General features: G+C 34.2%; 1 protein-coding gene across 1 annotated transcript in view; it reads right to left on the bottom strand.

The window, feature by feature from the left end:
* LOC141552938 (liver carboxylesterase 1-like) overlaps positions 1 to 2,423 on the bottom strand; it is a 41,562-nt gene extending 39,139 nt beyond the window's left edge. Inside the window, 1 exon segment of the mRNA XM_074284842.1 lies at positions 2,369 to 2,423. Within this exon segment, the coding sequence (XP_074140943.1) occupies positions 2,369 to 2,423 (55 nt within the window).
* Between the last annotated feature and the right edge of the window lie 13,426 nt (positions 2,424 to 15,849).

The raw sequence follows: 15,849 nt of genomic DNA on the forward strand, positions 1-15,849 counted from the left end.
TCTACTTCTTAACCAATTGTTGAGTATTTTGTTGAAGGGATTCATTTTCAGCTATGAGTTGGATTATGATCATTAAGTTCCCTTCCTATGTGTTTCTTATATTCTGGTTTTGACAGAATTATTTTTCCTCTACTAGATTCTAAGTTCTCAAAAATGGATGAATGTCTTCTTTATGTGACTATTACCTTTAAAAGCTAGAATTGTGCCTTGTACATATTTGGCATTTAATATTTACTTGAGAATTGAAAGAATGATTCAATCATCATTACATATATAGTTAAACAGGAATTTCTCTATTTGATATATAAAGCATAACTTTCAGGCATTAAAATATACACATTTTAATGTCAAAACAAATTGGTTTTCTTCTTTTGATTGTCAATCTTCGTTTGCACTGGCAGTTTCTCTCATAATTGGAATGAGCTCCTTCCTAATCTCAGCCTCTAACAAACCTTAATTTATTCAGGTGCCACCTTGTACATGAAGACTTTTCCTCTTCCCACCACAACCACTATACAACTATTACTGTTGTTCAAATTGTTTCAGGCATATATGACTCTTCCTGAACACATCTGGATTTTTTTTTTTTTTTGAAAAAGATACTGGAGTGGTTTGCCATTGTCTTCTCCAGTTCATTTTATAGATGAAGAAACTGAGGCAAACAGGGTTGTGTCTTGTGCAGGGACACACAGCTAGTAAGTTTCTGAATCCAGATTTGAACTCAGGAAAATGAGTCTTCCTGACTCCAGACTTAGTATATTGGTCAGTTGTGCTATGCATATGTATATATATATATATATATATATATATATATATATATATATGTGTGTGTGTGTGTGTGTGTGTGTGTGTGTGTGTGTGTGTGTGTGTTTGTGTGTGTGTGTATATATATATGTATATATACATATATATGTATATATATTCACATACACATGTGCAATACATGTGTATGATGTTTATTATACATATATTCATCTACCCAGGCTAACATGAAGAATTGTTGAGTACAAGGACTGTTTCACTTTTCTCTTTGTCTTCAGTAATTAGCAAAGTGCCTGACATAGTAAGCCCCTTAAAAATGATCGTTGATTGACTGAATCAAGGAAGAGATGCATACATGGATAAGAAGGAGTGTGGTGTGGTCATCTTTTGAAAGACTAAAGTCAAACTATCACTTTCCATTTACATATGCTTCAAGATTATACTTTTACCACTATCTCTCTTACATATCTTCTTTCCTCCCTCTTCTTTCTCTTCTCTCCATATTCATGATTGATACCAAGAAATACTAAAATCATATTAGTTTAATATTTGAAGGACTTCCAGCAAATATGAAGTCCAATTTTTACCCCTAAAAGGAATCTCCACCTCAACTTACAGAAAAGCATTTAACCAACCACTGCTTGAAGAACTCCATTGGAATAGAATCTATGCCATCCAGAACTAATCCATTTTCTGTATTTCCATCAAGTGGATTGAAGGCAAAAAAATTAGTGAGGTAGTAAGGCTTGGTAAGAAGATATATGGGGTGTAAACTTACTAATTTTAAGGAGACAATGATTTCCTTTCCATCTTTCTCTCACTTTCTTGATCTCTCCTTTCCCACTATCTTCCTCTTTCTTCTCTTTCTCTTTTTTTCCTCCTCCTCCTACCAAACTCCTCCTCCTTCTCCTTCTCCTCCTTTTATCTTGTATTAACTAGATAGTTGTTCCATTCTTCATTGCCATCAGGATCACTTTGATTTTATGTTGATTAGGGATTACTTTGTTATTTTAAGTGATATTTCCCAGAGTATTTTCTAGTTGATGGAATTTTAGCCTGTTTTGTGTCATGCACTATTTTGGCAATCTGGTGAAACTGAAATTCTTCTCAGAATAATGTTTTTAAATGCATATACAAAAAATGCATAGGATTACAAAGGAAATCAAACTTACTGAAGTGTAATTATTGAAATATGTTTAAAAACCAATTAGCTCACAGACTTCTGGTTAAGAAACTATTCAGTAGATTAAAACAAAACCGGAATCACTTCAGAGTTTTTCAAATAGTACATCCATCAGTCTGGAAGGGTCAACTTCCTCCTCATCTTGCAGTAACACACACACACACACCCACACACACACACACAACACACACACACACACATATTCATTCTGTCACAAAACCTAGTTAATCCTCATGCAACAGAAGTTCCCACTTTTATGCAAAATCTTTTTGTCTTAATTCTTTGAAATACTTTTGCTTATTGAAAATTTAGTTCATAACAAAAAAGAAGTCTACTATCTGTCTAGATTTTCCCAAATAATAACTAGCACATGATTTCTTAGTGTCTTTTTTTTGGAAGGGGAATAAAACTCCTCATCCTTACCTTTAAAAGCAGTGATGGAGCTGATAAAGCACAAGACCAGTGAAAGTAGCCACATCTTGTTGGAAGCAGGTTCAGGAATCTGAACTGTCCTTCAGAGCTGCTGGTGCTTTTATAATGCACAAGGGTTAGCTTCCTGAATGATTGATTAAAGAGCAGAAAATTAAATCTCATAAAATCAAGAAAGGAATTTTCCTCCTCCCAATGTTAATCTTGGAATGGTATCAATGATAGTATCTTAAAGTTATAGCCCATTATAACTCACCCTCATAATTTTATAGCTCTAATTCTAAAATGTTCATATTAAAAATTCACTCAATACCCATATCAATAGATAAAACCAAAGTTATAGAAGGCCCTGTTTAATCCTGAATTCAATCTGAATGTTACACAGTTTAGGGTCTGGTAGGCATAATGTGGACTTAGGAAGGCCATCCAAATTCCCCGTTCAAGTGATCGTTAGGAATTATCCTAATTTCTCAGGTTTCTTTCCTCTTAAAAGACATTTTTTAGGTATCAGAGAATCAGTGTCTTTTGGAGAAACTGTTATTTTTTCAGAAAAGCTGAACACTGATTATAGACTGAGTAAAGTAAGGGGAAATAGGAAAGAAAAAAAAAACATGCAGCTGATCTCAAGGCAGTAAAGTTTATGGGAGAAAGACATTCTTATCCATAAAACAAATCATTAAAAGTATAACATGAAAGAAACAATAATACACATTTCTTTACATTTTTTTCTTGAAAAATATTTTTATTATGATATAACATGGTTAATTCGGGCTATATTTTCTGAGGGATAAATCTTTTACATTTTACCCATGCTCCAAATTTATTTTTCTTCCTTGGCAGTTCTCTGATAATCTGAGGAAAATCAGAGATTCTCTTTTTTCCCTTACATTATGTCAAATTACATTGAAAGTTTCTGCTCCCTTCCCTCTTTCCCCATTTTAGGAGACAAATTATTAACATCTTCATTTCATTTAACTATTCAACATTGTAATCATTTTTATAAAGAAATGTTTACTTCAAAAGCACAGCAATTATGTGCAAACATTTCTCTCAAAACTTTGTAGAGATAATACTTCCTACTCCATCTACTTCTTAGTTTCTGAGAAAGAAAGAGGATCTATACTTTAACTGAGTTTCTTCCTAGCATTAGTCCCACTAAAGTCAAAAGCTTCATTAGACTATAATTTCAGGACCTTCATTTTTGGGGGTTCTGTTTTGATTGACTATGTGACAGATGTGGAAGGCCCTTACCCAAAACACTACTCAGAGATTATTCAGTAGAAGACAGAAAAGTTGTTTATTGAAAATCTCCAGAGGATGAGCCGTCCCATAGCAAGATAAGAAAGAGAAAGCCTGTGGTAGGAGGGCTAAAGAAAAGATACATAGCTTTAATACAAGAAATTACATCACTAGTAAGAGAGAATTGAGAAGGTTAGGGGGAGGCATCTAATTGGTGGTTGTTATTTGTAGAGATTGGAATGGAAAGTTTCTGTTTCCCCAAAATCACCTGATTTCTAGGAAACAGAAAATCAAGCTTTCAGGCTTAATCAAGCAGATAGTGGTCTAGCTAATAGACTAAATATTGATAAATGTCAAATACTGATAAATGTCATCAGCTCAGGTTAAGTAAATATGGCTATAGCTGGCCAAGGCTCAAGTAAATAAGGGCCTGCACATATTATACAGGTCATAGGGGAAACATAGAAGTAATGAAAATAAAATACAGAAAAAGAATTCACATATTCTTGTAATTCTTCACCTTATCTCACTCTATTCCACAAAACTCCCCCTCCTAATATGTAAATGATTTTATCATATTTCTATGAAGAACTTACACACTCCTCAAAATCAGTTAACATATCCATACATTGCTTATCAAGCTCACCATCAAGATCATCCCTTTCTAATATATTCCAGCCTTTTCTCTGAAGGATCATAATTTAATAGTATCTTTTGTATGCAATATTTTGATAGGGATCATTGAACTATTCTGGTTACTAATACAATTATACAGGGTAGGCATAATGGCAATAAGATATAACCACTGATTGCAATAAGTTCATACCATAAAAATTGCTTCCACAAACTGCCTTGGAAGCAGTTATCACAAAAAAGATTGGCATTTGGCAGACATAAAAATACAAAGACAAATTAACAAAGATGATAATCTAAGGAAACTGAGGCACAACATTACACACTCCCCTTCTGAAGATTTGAATTAGTGAATTACCTCCCCTGAGGTCTCAGAGCCATAATTTTGACCAACCCAATATGAAACAAATAAAAATAAAACTAGAAAATGCAAGACAATGGCAAGGGCAAGTCTCTTCTTGACAACCCCAGAGTTATTAGCATACAAAGGCCCTCTTCTCAGCCAGAGAATCCAGTTTGAGATGGACAGTTCACTGTGTTAGGTGGTCTGCAGTCATTTGTGTACTCAACTCAGCTTCTGCTTACATAGGGAGTACCAGGGCCAGAGACAGTCATGCTGCCTATTCGGAGGGGCACTCCATTCCAGGGGAGAAGGGTAAGGCTTGGAGTAGCTCCATCTGTCTCCACCCAGAGAAACAGACAGGGCTATAAAATAGATTTCTGAGTAGAGCTATCAGATCATGCACAGTTAGACCATCAAGGCAGGCAAACCCCAAACTTTAAAAGCTTGATCTCAAAACTGCAATGTCATTGAAAATGCTGAGATATCAATTAAGAAACTGGGGTTGCAGGGCTGGTGACTGCCAGTCCCAACACAGGTGTATATTTTGGAGATTTCCTAAAAACAAAATAGTCCCCAAAACTGAGTCTGCCAGGGCAATAAGGGGCTTCAAAGCTAAAACAGAGGAAAAACAAAAAGGACTGCTTAATGACTTAAACCTAATGGTTCCCACTCTTTTAATGTATTTTGAGGAAAATCCACCACTTTCCCTAGTTCCCTATCTCTTCCTCTCTCTTTTTTCTTTTTTTTTTTTCATCATGGAAAGGAATCATCTAAAAACAAAGTAAATAGTCAAATAATCATCCCATATATACATAATTCACAAGAGTGAATTAAATTTCCTATACATAACAGACTAGTACAGGAGGAGTTTCCTAAAAGAAAAATCCCTCAAACAATTAAATATTCTGAAGTGAACATAAATATTATAAACATATTATAACTTCCTTTACAGCAACAGTTAACAACTTTAACAATTAAACAAATTTAACAATTAAATACACAGTGATATAGTTGTTCTTTTAACAATACTTCATCAACCACTTTTCCACTTCTCCCATATCAGTCCAAATTACATCAGGAGCATGGGTGAAAGTCTCAATATTAGCTGCTTCAGGCTGAGAAATGGGCAAAGGCTCTCAATCCATGCTGGGATATGAGTGTGGTGTCAATCTAAGCTTCAGATGGGTTGATCAATATTTCAGAAGAGGTTCAATAATCTGTAATTTGGCCAAAATCTAGAACAACAAAAACCCCGATCTAACAAGGTTAGAACTGTCTGAGATAGAAAGACTTGATTCACCAGCCTTCTGCCAAATGTGAAGAACCAGCAGCTGAATTTGCTTCACAAGCAGGCAAACATCTGTCAGCTATATTCCCAATAAATAAAACAGCAGTTAGATTTCACAGGCCATTGTTAATTTTCCTCTTATCATTTAGAAATCTTTTTAAAAACAAAACACAAATATCCAGTAACAGACAGATGACCAGGCTAAATACATATTTGCCTAAGTATTTAGAATATAATGATTGCATATAACCAGATTGGAAACTACAAGGTATGACATATTTGAATTGCATTAACAGTTCTTATTAACAATTGTTCTGATCATAGAAATTAGTCACAGGAAGAAAAAAAAATGCAAGAGCATGACAGTAACATAACATAAGCAGTTAAAACTCAACCTTCAGCACATAAGAGAGTGGAGCTTTAAAACTCCCAAATAACATTAATTACAAGCCCAAAGAATTTTATCTCCAAAGTTTCAGATAAATCCCAAACACTTATTTACCATGACCTTATATCAGTAACAGTGAGAAATTTATCCCAGAAAGTTCACACAATTTTTACATACCCAAGTAGATGTTGAATCTTGAATAAGTTGAATATTATACCAAATCATTTTGCTTTTAAAATATCCAATGCACAGAAAAATCCCAAACTACATATTGTTCACAACAAAAACATTTTCAAAAGGACAAAGGCAAAACCTATTATTCATGGAGTCCCGTTTCAGATAATTGGCATCAACTCAGTTAATTAAAACTCCTTATTTTCACATAAAAGAATCTGAAAAGTTCTTGAAAACCAATTAAACCTTTTAAAATAATCCTTTCAAACTATAGATCACATTTCTGATCATATTCTTTAATATTCATAATCATTATGTATCTAAAGAAACAAATATTCAATCAATTAACATCTTGTAAGAGCAGTCTGTCCCTTTAAACACAGTTTGTTTTCTTCAGCCCAAAGTGGCTAAACCTTTCCACTGCTGCTCTGTTGCTCTTCCTCCTGCAAAAATACATCCCATCTCACAGTCATCTCTCTGTGACTACCCTTTCCAACCAATTCCTTCCCCCCCCCATTTCTTCTTGAAATCATTTGGTTCTACTAATCAATCCTTCTTAAATCACCTTCATTTTCCTGTCCCATCTCTCTGTAATCCTTCTGACTAGTTGCTGCATTTAAACTGTTAATTGCTTTTGTAAATCAATCTCTCTTTTCCCTTTTCTTTAAATCACTGTTTAAAAAAACTTTAAAATTCAATATTCACAATTAATTTTGAACCAAATTTCATAAAACTTAAAATATAGTTTACAAATTACCCTATACTTCTAGAAAGCAACATACCATTTAAGTAGGGAGATACAAACACGACCCTCTCCCAAGGTAAGCTACTAGCATTTTATTTAATAACCTATATTTCAATTTTAAGTCCAACCAAATAATAAAAAAAAAGTTTTTCTCTTCATTTGTAAAGGCCACATTATTCAAACAATTCTTAAGATTTTTATCCTCTTAATAAATCTAACGTGCAAGGCAACAGTAAAATTATTTCAATTTCAAAATTATAGTACCTCTTAAAAATATAGTAAGTTCCCAAAATCCTTAATCAAATGTTACAGACAAACAATTACCCAGTTTATCTTTCTTAAACTTTCTGTTCCCTAATTCCATGAAAGTAAACTTGTTAATAATGATTTTTCTTTCTTCTCCTGGCACATTTTTAGAAACATCCCTAGTTTTCCCACAGATCCAACAGGTCAGAGAGCCCCTGTGTTCAGCTATTTACCTCTTATTCTATTTTTATTCTTCCCTTCCAATATCTTCAATTTCTTATTTTTCAGTCTTAAAATTGCAATCTTAACACACATACCAATTTAAAGTTATTTTTAAATCAACCATTACTTTAGTTTGTGAAATTTCCTAAAATCTACCAAGATATTCCATTCAAACTTCTTTTTTTTAGTAAGCCAGGAAAGAGTTAAGCAGCAATTTTTTTCATCACCTTGAACATTTTTTTTCTTTCCTCTGCCTGAGCTCTGATAACAACTCCTTGTTTACAGGAGTGATAGCCACTGTTCTTCTATTTTCTCAAAACTTTCCAAACTTTCAATCCATGTTTTCATTTTTTCTCCCCCTTTCTGTAAAGCTGCTTCCAGAGGCAGAGGGAGAGAAAGAAAAAAAAAGTATTTTCTATAGAAGCCCAAAACTAGTTCCCAAATTACCAATACATTCTAAGTTAATCTGAAAGAATTATTATTTCCAGTTCCCACAATTCAGCCTGATATTTTTCTAAGCCTGTAACACAGAGGCTGAATTCTTATCTCTTACAAGCTTGCTAACTTTTAACACAGAACAAAAGTGATGTAAAGCAGACATACACACACAGACAAACACAAAACTCTATTTTCATATTTTACATACAGATTTAAGTCTGATATACCCAAATAGTCCCAGGATATACATCTTCCCAGTTTTCTTCCCTTTTGTATCTGGGAAGTTAATTCTAGTCTTGAATTTCCTAGGTAACCTTCTGATACAAATTGTTGGACTGCTTCTATACCACCCTGGACCTAGTCCAGATGACAGCAGAGGCCCAACATTACCCTCCTCAGGAAAAGTCCTTTATCGTTGGGGTCAACAGCAGTCCACACCAAAAATAAATTTAGGAGGTCAATTCCCTCAGGGTCTCCCTTGACCCAGCCAATAGACCCCCAGACTTCCCAAGAGCTTTATCTTGAGAACATGTGTTTCTTTTCAGACTGCAATGCCAGCCATCAGGACTCTACTTCCTCCGATCTTCAATTCTGCATTCCATTGAGTATCTCCACCTCAGGTTGTTGTCTAAGAAGGGAGTGAGGCTGCTCACCCAGAGCCAGAGACCATGGAGAAAACTACTCCGTGGGTGCCTGTCCCTGTACAGGGTACACAAAGCCATCTCCACCAAAGTCCTCATCCTGGAAGAGCCCCATCTGTGAGGGATGTAGAAGACTTTTACTCAAAATGACTATTCAGAGGTCACTCAGTAGAAGGCAGAAAAGTGTATTATTGAAAAGCTCCAGAGAATGAGCCATCCCATCATGAGATAAGAAAGAGAAAGCTCGTGGTAGGAGGGCTCATCCTTCGGAGATTTTCAATAAACAACTTTTCTGCCTTCTACTGAGTGATCTCTGAATAGTCACTTTGGGTAAGGGTCTTCTACATCCCTCACAACTATAACACAAAACCTGTATTCTCAGAATCCCATGACTAGCTCCTAGCTTGGAGGTTCTACTCCTTGTGCAAATGATGTAAGAAGGGAAGGAGGAGAACAAAGAAACAAACAAACAAATAAAATGGAACCCTATGCTAATTTCTCCCAGCCATTCAAACTAAAGAGGGAGGAGGGGAAAGAAACAACACTCTGGTCAAATAGGAATTCAGAAAAAAGCCACCTGAACTGCTGACTGAGGCTACATTAAAGATATTTTTCCAATCATGTGATCAGACAAAACGATTGCTTTCAAATATTTGGCAGATCAATTCAGAATGCCATACATACTTCAATCCTTCAGCTGCCTGGAAAAAAAAAAATGTCCCCAATAGTTTCCATTTATATCGAGAAATGGACGAGGACACAGAAATGCTGGATTACCTGTGTGTGACTGCCTGTTGATTGACCTGTATGACCAGATATGCTCTACAGGAAATTGTGTGTTCTCAGACAGACACATGTAAATGTAGATATAGCCTCAGTGAAATGAAAAAGAAGGAAATTTGGAATCTTGTTGATTTAAGACAGGATATAAGGTTGCATGGCTTTAAAAGTAAAAAAAAAAAATTAAAAAAAATCAATACTGGAGGGTACTTTGCTTCAAAAAGCGAATGTATGTTTTTTTTTTTTTTTTTGTGTGTGTGTTTGTTTGTTTGTTTGTTTGTTTTTGTTTTTGTTTTTGTTTTTGTTTTCTGGTACCATGACCATGTAGTATGGGAAGGAAGGGAATATGGGAACACTAAAAAGGAAGGATAGTTGATGAACTCTGGAAAGAGGAATAGGGTTTTCATGATCACTAAAGATCCCAAGTATGCCCTTGAGTGTCCAATTGCTTAAGTAATTGGAAGTCATTTGCTACTCCCCCAATTTAAGTGCTAAAGAGTAGAAATAGACATATAATCTGAATCGGAAGTCCTAGATTTGAATCCTGGCTCTGCTATTTCCTATCATTTGACAACAGGGACGTTATTTCACCTTGATAACTCTCAATTTACTCATTTTTAAAATGAGGAAAGGCAAATTGTAAGATCTCCAAAATCATCTGTAGCTCTAAATCTTATTAACTTAACATGTAAGGAAAGGAAGGAATAGAGCATGTCTAAAGAGAGATATTGAGCATAGAAAAACCTCTAAAATAACACCCAAAGGAGCTGAGATTGAAAGCTTTATTATACTCCTCTGAGAGCCCTCTTAAAACAGAGGAGGGGGATATTAGAAAGGTCTGAGTTATAAGCATAGAGTTAATTCACTCATTTCTCTGATTATTATGTCACCTGCATTAGTTAATAATTATAAAGACTTTTAAAAAATAAAGATATTAAAATTTTAAAACTGCTTGCATAAACACCTATTGAGAATAGAGCACTGTTATCTGCTAGATTAAGATGGGCTTTGGGAAAGTAAAAGTGTTATACGCAGCTTTGAAAGTGGCAATCTAAATATGACATCTGTGACTCTTATTTGTAAGGAATGTAATAGGGGCCATGACTAGAATTCTGATATGATATGAAGGCTAACAATCTTACATCTGTCTGGGTTGAGATTTTTATCTCCATAATTGACGCTAAAGGAAACTTAGTAGATGGAGAATTGCCAGTGAAATGAGGAAAATCTTGGTTGAAGTTCTTACACTACCTCTGACCAGGACTTATTGTGTGACTTCAGCACTCTAGACTATATTTTGGAGAAAAAAGCTGGCCTGAATTAGAAGAAAGTTACTTCTTGCAAGAATTATCTATACTAATGAAATTACATGTCCAGCCCTAGTGTACAAGGTATTCACGTCTGGTATGAAGGCTTGCTAAATAAGCCCTTTTCAGGGCTGCTCATCCACCTTTGATGTCTATCTGGCACTTACCTGTCACCTGTATCTCCAAGAGATTGTAGCATGTGCAGTGGTCTCATCATATTAAATCATCTCCACAGACAAAATAAACCAGGTTGGAGGTAACTCAAACCCAGTGGCAAGTTAGCAGTGTCTATTCCAAGAAGTGAAGACTTTCCCTAGCATAATGGGCAGATGAGAATAATTAGTTCTAACATCCATGAAGAGGGCTGAAGCAGGTGCTGTGGAGAGCTTAGAGCTTGGTAAGAGACATCAGGGTCATCCACTGAATCTTGGGCCATCACCAATCATCTTGACTTTTTGTCTTGCACTGAACATTGATGACTCTGTGAGTCTTACAACTTTGTGCAACTCTGTCTTATTAAAAAAAAAAAAAAACATTCACAATTAAGTCAAGACATCACCCCTTGATGTCACTGGGCATCTTAGAAAAAAGGGCAAAAAACATTTCAGAACTGAGATTGTAACTTAGATAGCAAGAATCACAAAGAAAACAAATTTTGTCTAATACAGCCCAGATCCAGCTTCATTCACAGAATAGGGGTTCTTTGCAGCATTCTGAGAAGAATGAAGTCCTACAGACTAGTAATAATCCCCTTCAACTGTGTTGAAGCTTTAATGTCTCCATCCCAGGCCCTAATACACGAATGGTGCCATCTCTCCCTGGCTCACAAGTTGTCCTTTCCATTTTTTAATTAAATAATTCTACCCTCACAAAAGGCAGCAAGTTGGCTCAATGGATACAGTTTCAGGGTTAGAGTGAGGAAAACATCTTTCTGAGTTATATCTGGCCTTAGACACTTATTGTGAATCTGTACTATGATGCTATATGACACTTAATCCTGTTTGCCTCTATTTCCTCATCTGTAAAATGTGCTAGAGAAGGAAATAGCAAACAAAGAAAGCACAAAATAGTGTCAAAAAAGTCAGGCATAAATGAAAAATGACTGAACTGAATCAGCACCAAAAAGCCAGATATATCCCAGTTCAACAAACTCCTCCTATTGTTATGCTGAAATTTCTTTGAGTATAAGTGGAATTCTTTAGCTTAATGGTTAGTGTTCTTTCTGTTCACTCTTACTGGATCCTTCACCTTCAATATAGTCAAACACATTTCTGTAGCCTTAAGGTTCTCATTCAAGATACTGTTACTTTTGAAGTTCTCTTCATTCTAATCAGGGATTGACCATTCTTTTAACCCTTCTCCACTGTATCTTCTAGAAAGATAAATACGGTTCTTAAAAAAGAAATAAACATTAAGTCACTGATTAGAATAATTTATAAATGAGTTGCCCCTCATTAGACATGAAGATACAGATGCAACTGGATTTGGAAATGTTTACCCTTCCTTGTTTCCAATCTCATCCATTCTGCACAAAGTTGACCAAATATTTCATCATCATCCTGCTAAGTTGTTTATCTTTTGCTGGGATATTACTTTAAAATGAAAATAATAGATATTGGAATGTGACTTTTTATACAATATGTCTGAAAGGAAAAGATAATGATCAATGTTGGAAGAAATGTGGGAAAACAGGGACACTAATACATTGTTGATGAAATTGTGAACTGATCCAAACATTCTGGAGAGCAGGATGGACCTATCCCCAAAAAGCTATCAAACTGTATATACCCTTTGATCTCTATGGGGCTTGTATTCCAAGAGATCATAAAAATGGGGAAAGTATCTATGTGTACAAAAATGTTTATAGCAGTCCTTTTTGTAATGGCAAGGAACTGGAAACTTAGTGGATGTCCATAAGCTGGATTATGACTGAATAAGTTACAGTATGTGAATGTCATGGACTATCATTATTGTATAATAAGTGATTCGCAGGATGATTTCAGAGGCCTGGAGAGATTTCATAAACTGATGCTAAGTTAAGTGATTAGGATCAGGACAACTTTGTCCACACAAACAGCAAAATTATATAATAATGAATTGTGACTGACATGTCTCTTTTCAACAATGACATATCATTCCAATTCAAATGGTCTTGTTATGAAGAGAGCCATCTGCACCCAGAGAGAGGACTATGGGGACTGAGTAAGGATCACAGCATAATCTTTTCACCTTTTTATTGTTGTTTGCTTGCTTTCTGTTTTCTTTCTTATTTTTTTTTCTTTTTGATTTGATTTTTCTTGTGAAGCATGATAATTGTGGAAATATGTATGGTAGAATTGCACATGTTTAACATTTATTGAATTACATGCCATCTAGGAAAGGGGTGGAGGAAGGGAAGAAAAGGTTTTGCAAGTATGACTTGAAACTTTTCTATGCATATGTTTTGAAAATTAAAAAAAAAAAGCTTTGATAATAAATAAATCTAACCCAAAATGTCTAAAATAATTCAAGGAGCAAAATGACAAAGTTTATCTTCAGTGCCCACCATATTTCCCTTTTTTACACATTTCTTTTTTTTTCAAATTTTATTCTGTACTTACCAACACCAAATAGACTGTCTCTATGCATATACATAGGAAAAGAGAAAAATTATTGTGCATAAATCTGTTTCTGACTTTTCTTATCTTTTTTTTTCCCTTTAAAAACAACAACTTACATGCCTCAATCACCTTATCTTCTCTTTCTTGGTATGTAAATTTATGTGTGATAAAATGAATAGAGTAATGGAAAAGGGAAAAAGAGGGAGGAAGGGTTATATAAGATAACATGGGGTGTTTAGATTGACAGAAGTGGGATAACGTGTAAATTAGTGAGAATGGGATAAAGAAGAAAGGAAAGGGTTGGGGAGAAGATAAGGAAAGGATTTGTAGATGGAAGTAGGTTGAATAATAGCAAAGGAAGTTAAGAAGCAGAACTAAAGTAAAACAGTTTATCAGGAATAAGAAATAAGAGCTATATAGAAAAATTACAACAAGAATCAGGAGCAAAATTTACCAGAAAAAGAAATGTAGAGCTAGTAATCAATGACTTTAGAAAAAGTAAAAAAGAAAAAAAATCAATCAAAAGGAATCTACATTATATGTCAGCCATATTATTTTTGTTTTAGATGCATGTTTACTTATGAGTAAATGCATATGCCAGTTTATGTGTTTGAATATTTGTGGGTACCTATGTATATAAATTTATCTATGTCTGTATATAGACAACCACACATACACACACATACATATATGTGAGTCCGTGGGTGATTGTGAATGTATATGGGTATATATGTGATCTGTGTGTGTGTGTCTGCTTAATTATAGCCTTCCTGAGGGAGGTGCTGGTGATAAAAAGAGAAAAAAGAATAAAATAAAAGGTACTCAGCAAAGAACAAAAAATAACCTAGAAGGAAGGAAAAAAGTGGACATTTATGAATATAATTTCTTCTAGTATTATCTATACTTTCTTGAAATGGAAATTTTTTGTTATATATTTTAATTATTCCTTGATGATCTGCTGGGCATATCACAATGTTTTCTTTTGTTTTGTTTTGTTTTGTTTTCTCTTTTTTTATTGTTTTTTTTTATCTTTATTTAGTTTAATAAATAAAAAAAATTTTAAAGCCAAATTTGTCTCAAACTTTATGACTGTTATCTATCATATTAAAATGGTTCATTTTTCTATCATTTTAATTTTTAACACACAGAGATATTGCATTTTGTCAAAGGTTTTTCTATATTTTTGTGATCATGTAATTTGTGTCTTCTTATTATTAATATGACTGATTATGTTTATGGGGTTTTCCTAATATTAAAGCAAACCATCTTCTGTGGAAAGAGAAGGTAGGAAGCAAAGAGGTGAAAAAAATTATAAGAGGATAGGACTGAAGGAAATGAATAATTAGTCATCTTAAGTGTATGTGACAAATTCACCCATAAATAAGAATAAGAGAACAAGAGAGAAGAATGATTTAGGAAGCAAAATAAAGCAATATCTTGTTTACAAGAAACACTTTTGATACCATGATAAATACAAAGTTTGAGAGATAATTTCTAGATGATTAATCATTTAATTAATCATATCAGCAATAAATAATGAAAAGATTTGACGACACTCGAGTGCCAAAGACCCATCATGGTTTCCACTCAACACTCACACATCCTTGAAAGAGTGTATTTTCTCAGAGAAAAAATAATTCACATGTGCAAAAATGTTTGTAGCAGCTCTCTTTGTGGTGGCAAAAAATTGAAAATTGAATGGATGCCAATCAATTGGGAATGGGTGAAGTTAAGGTATATGATTGTAACAGAATATTATTGTTCTATAAGAAATAATGAGCAAGCTGATTTCAGAAAAGCCTGAAAAGATATACATGAAATGATGCTGAGTGAAGTAAACACAACCAAGAAAACATTATACATAGTAACAGCAAGATTATTTGACGATCAACTGTGGTGGACTTGGCTCCTCTCAGCAGTACATTAATCCAAAACAATTCCAATAGACTGGGGATGGAAAATTCCATTCACATCCAGAGACAGAACTATGGAGACTGAATGTAAATCAAAGTATTCTATTTTCACTTTTGTTGTTGTTGTAAGATCGCTTTTTTTCCTGTGGTTTTTCTCTTTTGTCTTGATTTTTTTTTCATAGCATGACTAATGTGGAAATATATTTTAAAAGATTATATATGTATAACCTATGTCAGATTGCTTTCTGGGGAGGGGGCAGGTAAAGATTGACAGGAGAGAAAATTTAAATATCAAAATCTTACAAAAATGAATGTTTGAAGACTATCTTTACATATAATTGGAAAGATAAAATACTATTATCCTTTTTTTTTGAAAAAGTTTACTTTCCTAATTTGACAAGATATAATATAAGAATTATTATCATAATGAGAAGTGGATTTATTCTGATGAGGGATTGGAGAAAGCAACTCTGATCATCCAGTCTTATACAAAAAGACCTATCTCTTACCTAGACTAC

This window comes from Sminthopsis crassicaudata, chromosome 2 (genome assembly GCF_048593235.1).
Source record: "Sminthopsis crassicaudata isolate SCR6 chromosome 2, ASM4859323v1, whole genome shotgun sequence".
Lineage (NCBI taxonomy): Eukaryota > Metazoa > Chordata > Mammalia > Dasyuromorphia > Dasyuridae > Sminthopsis > Sminthopsis crassicaudata.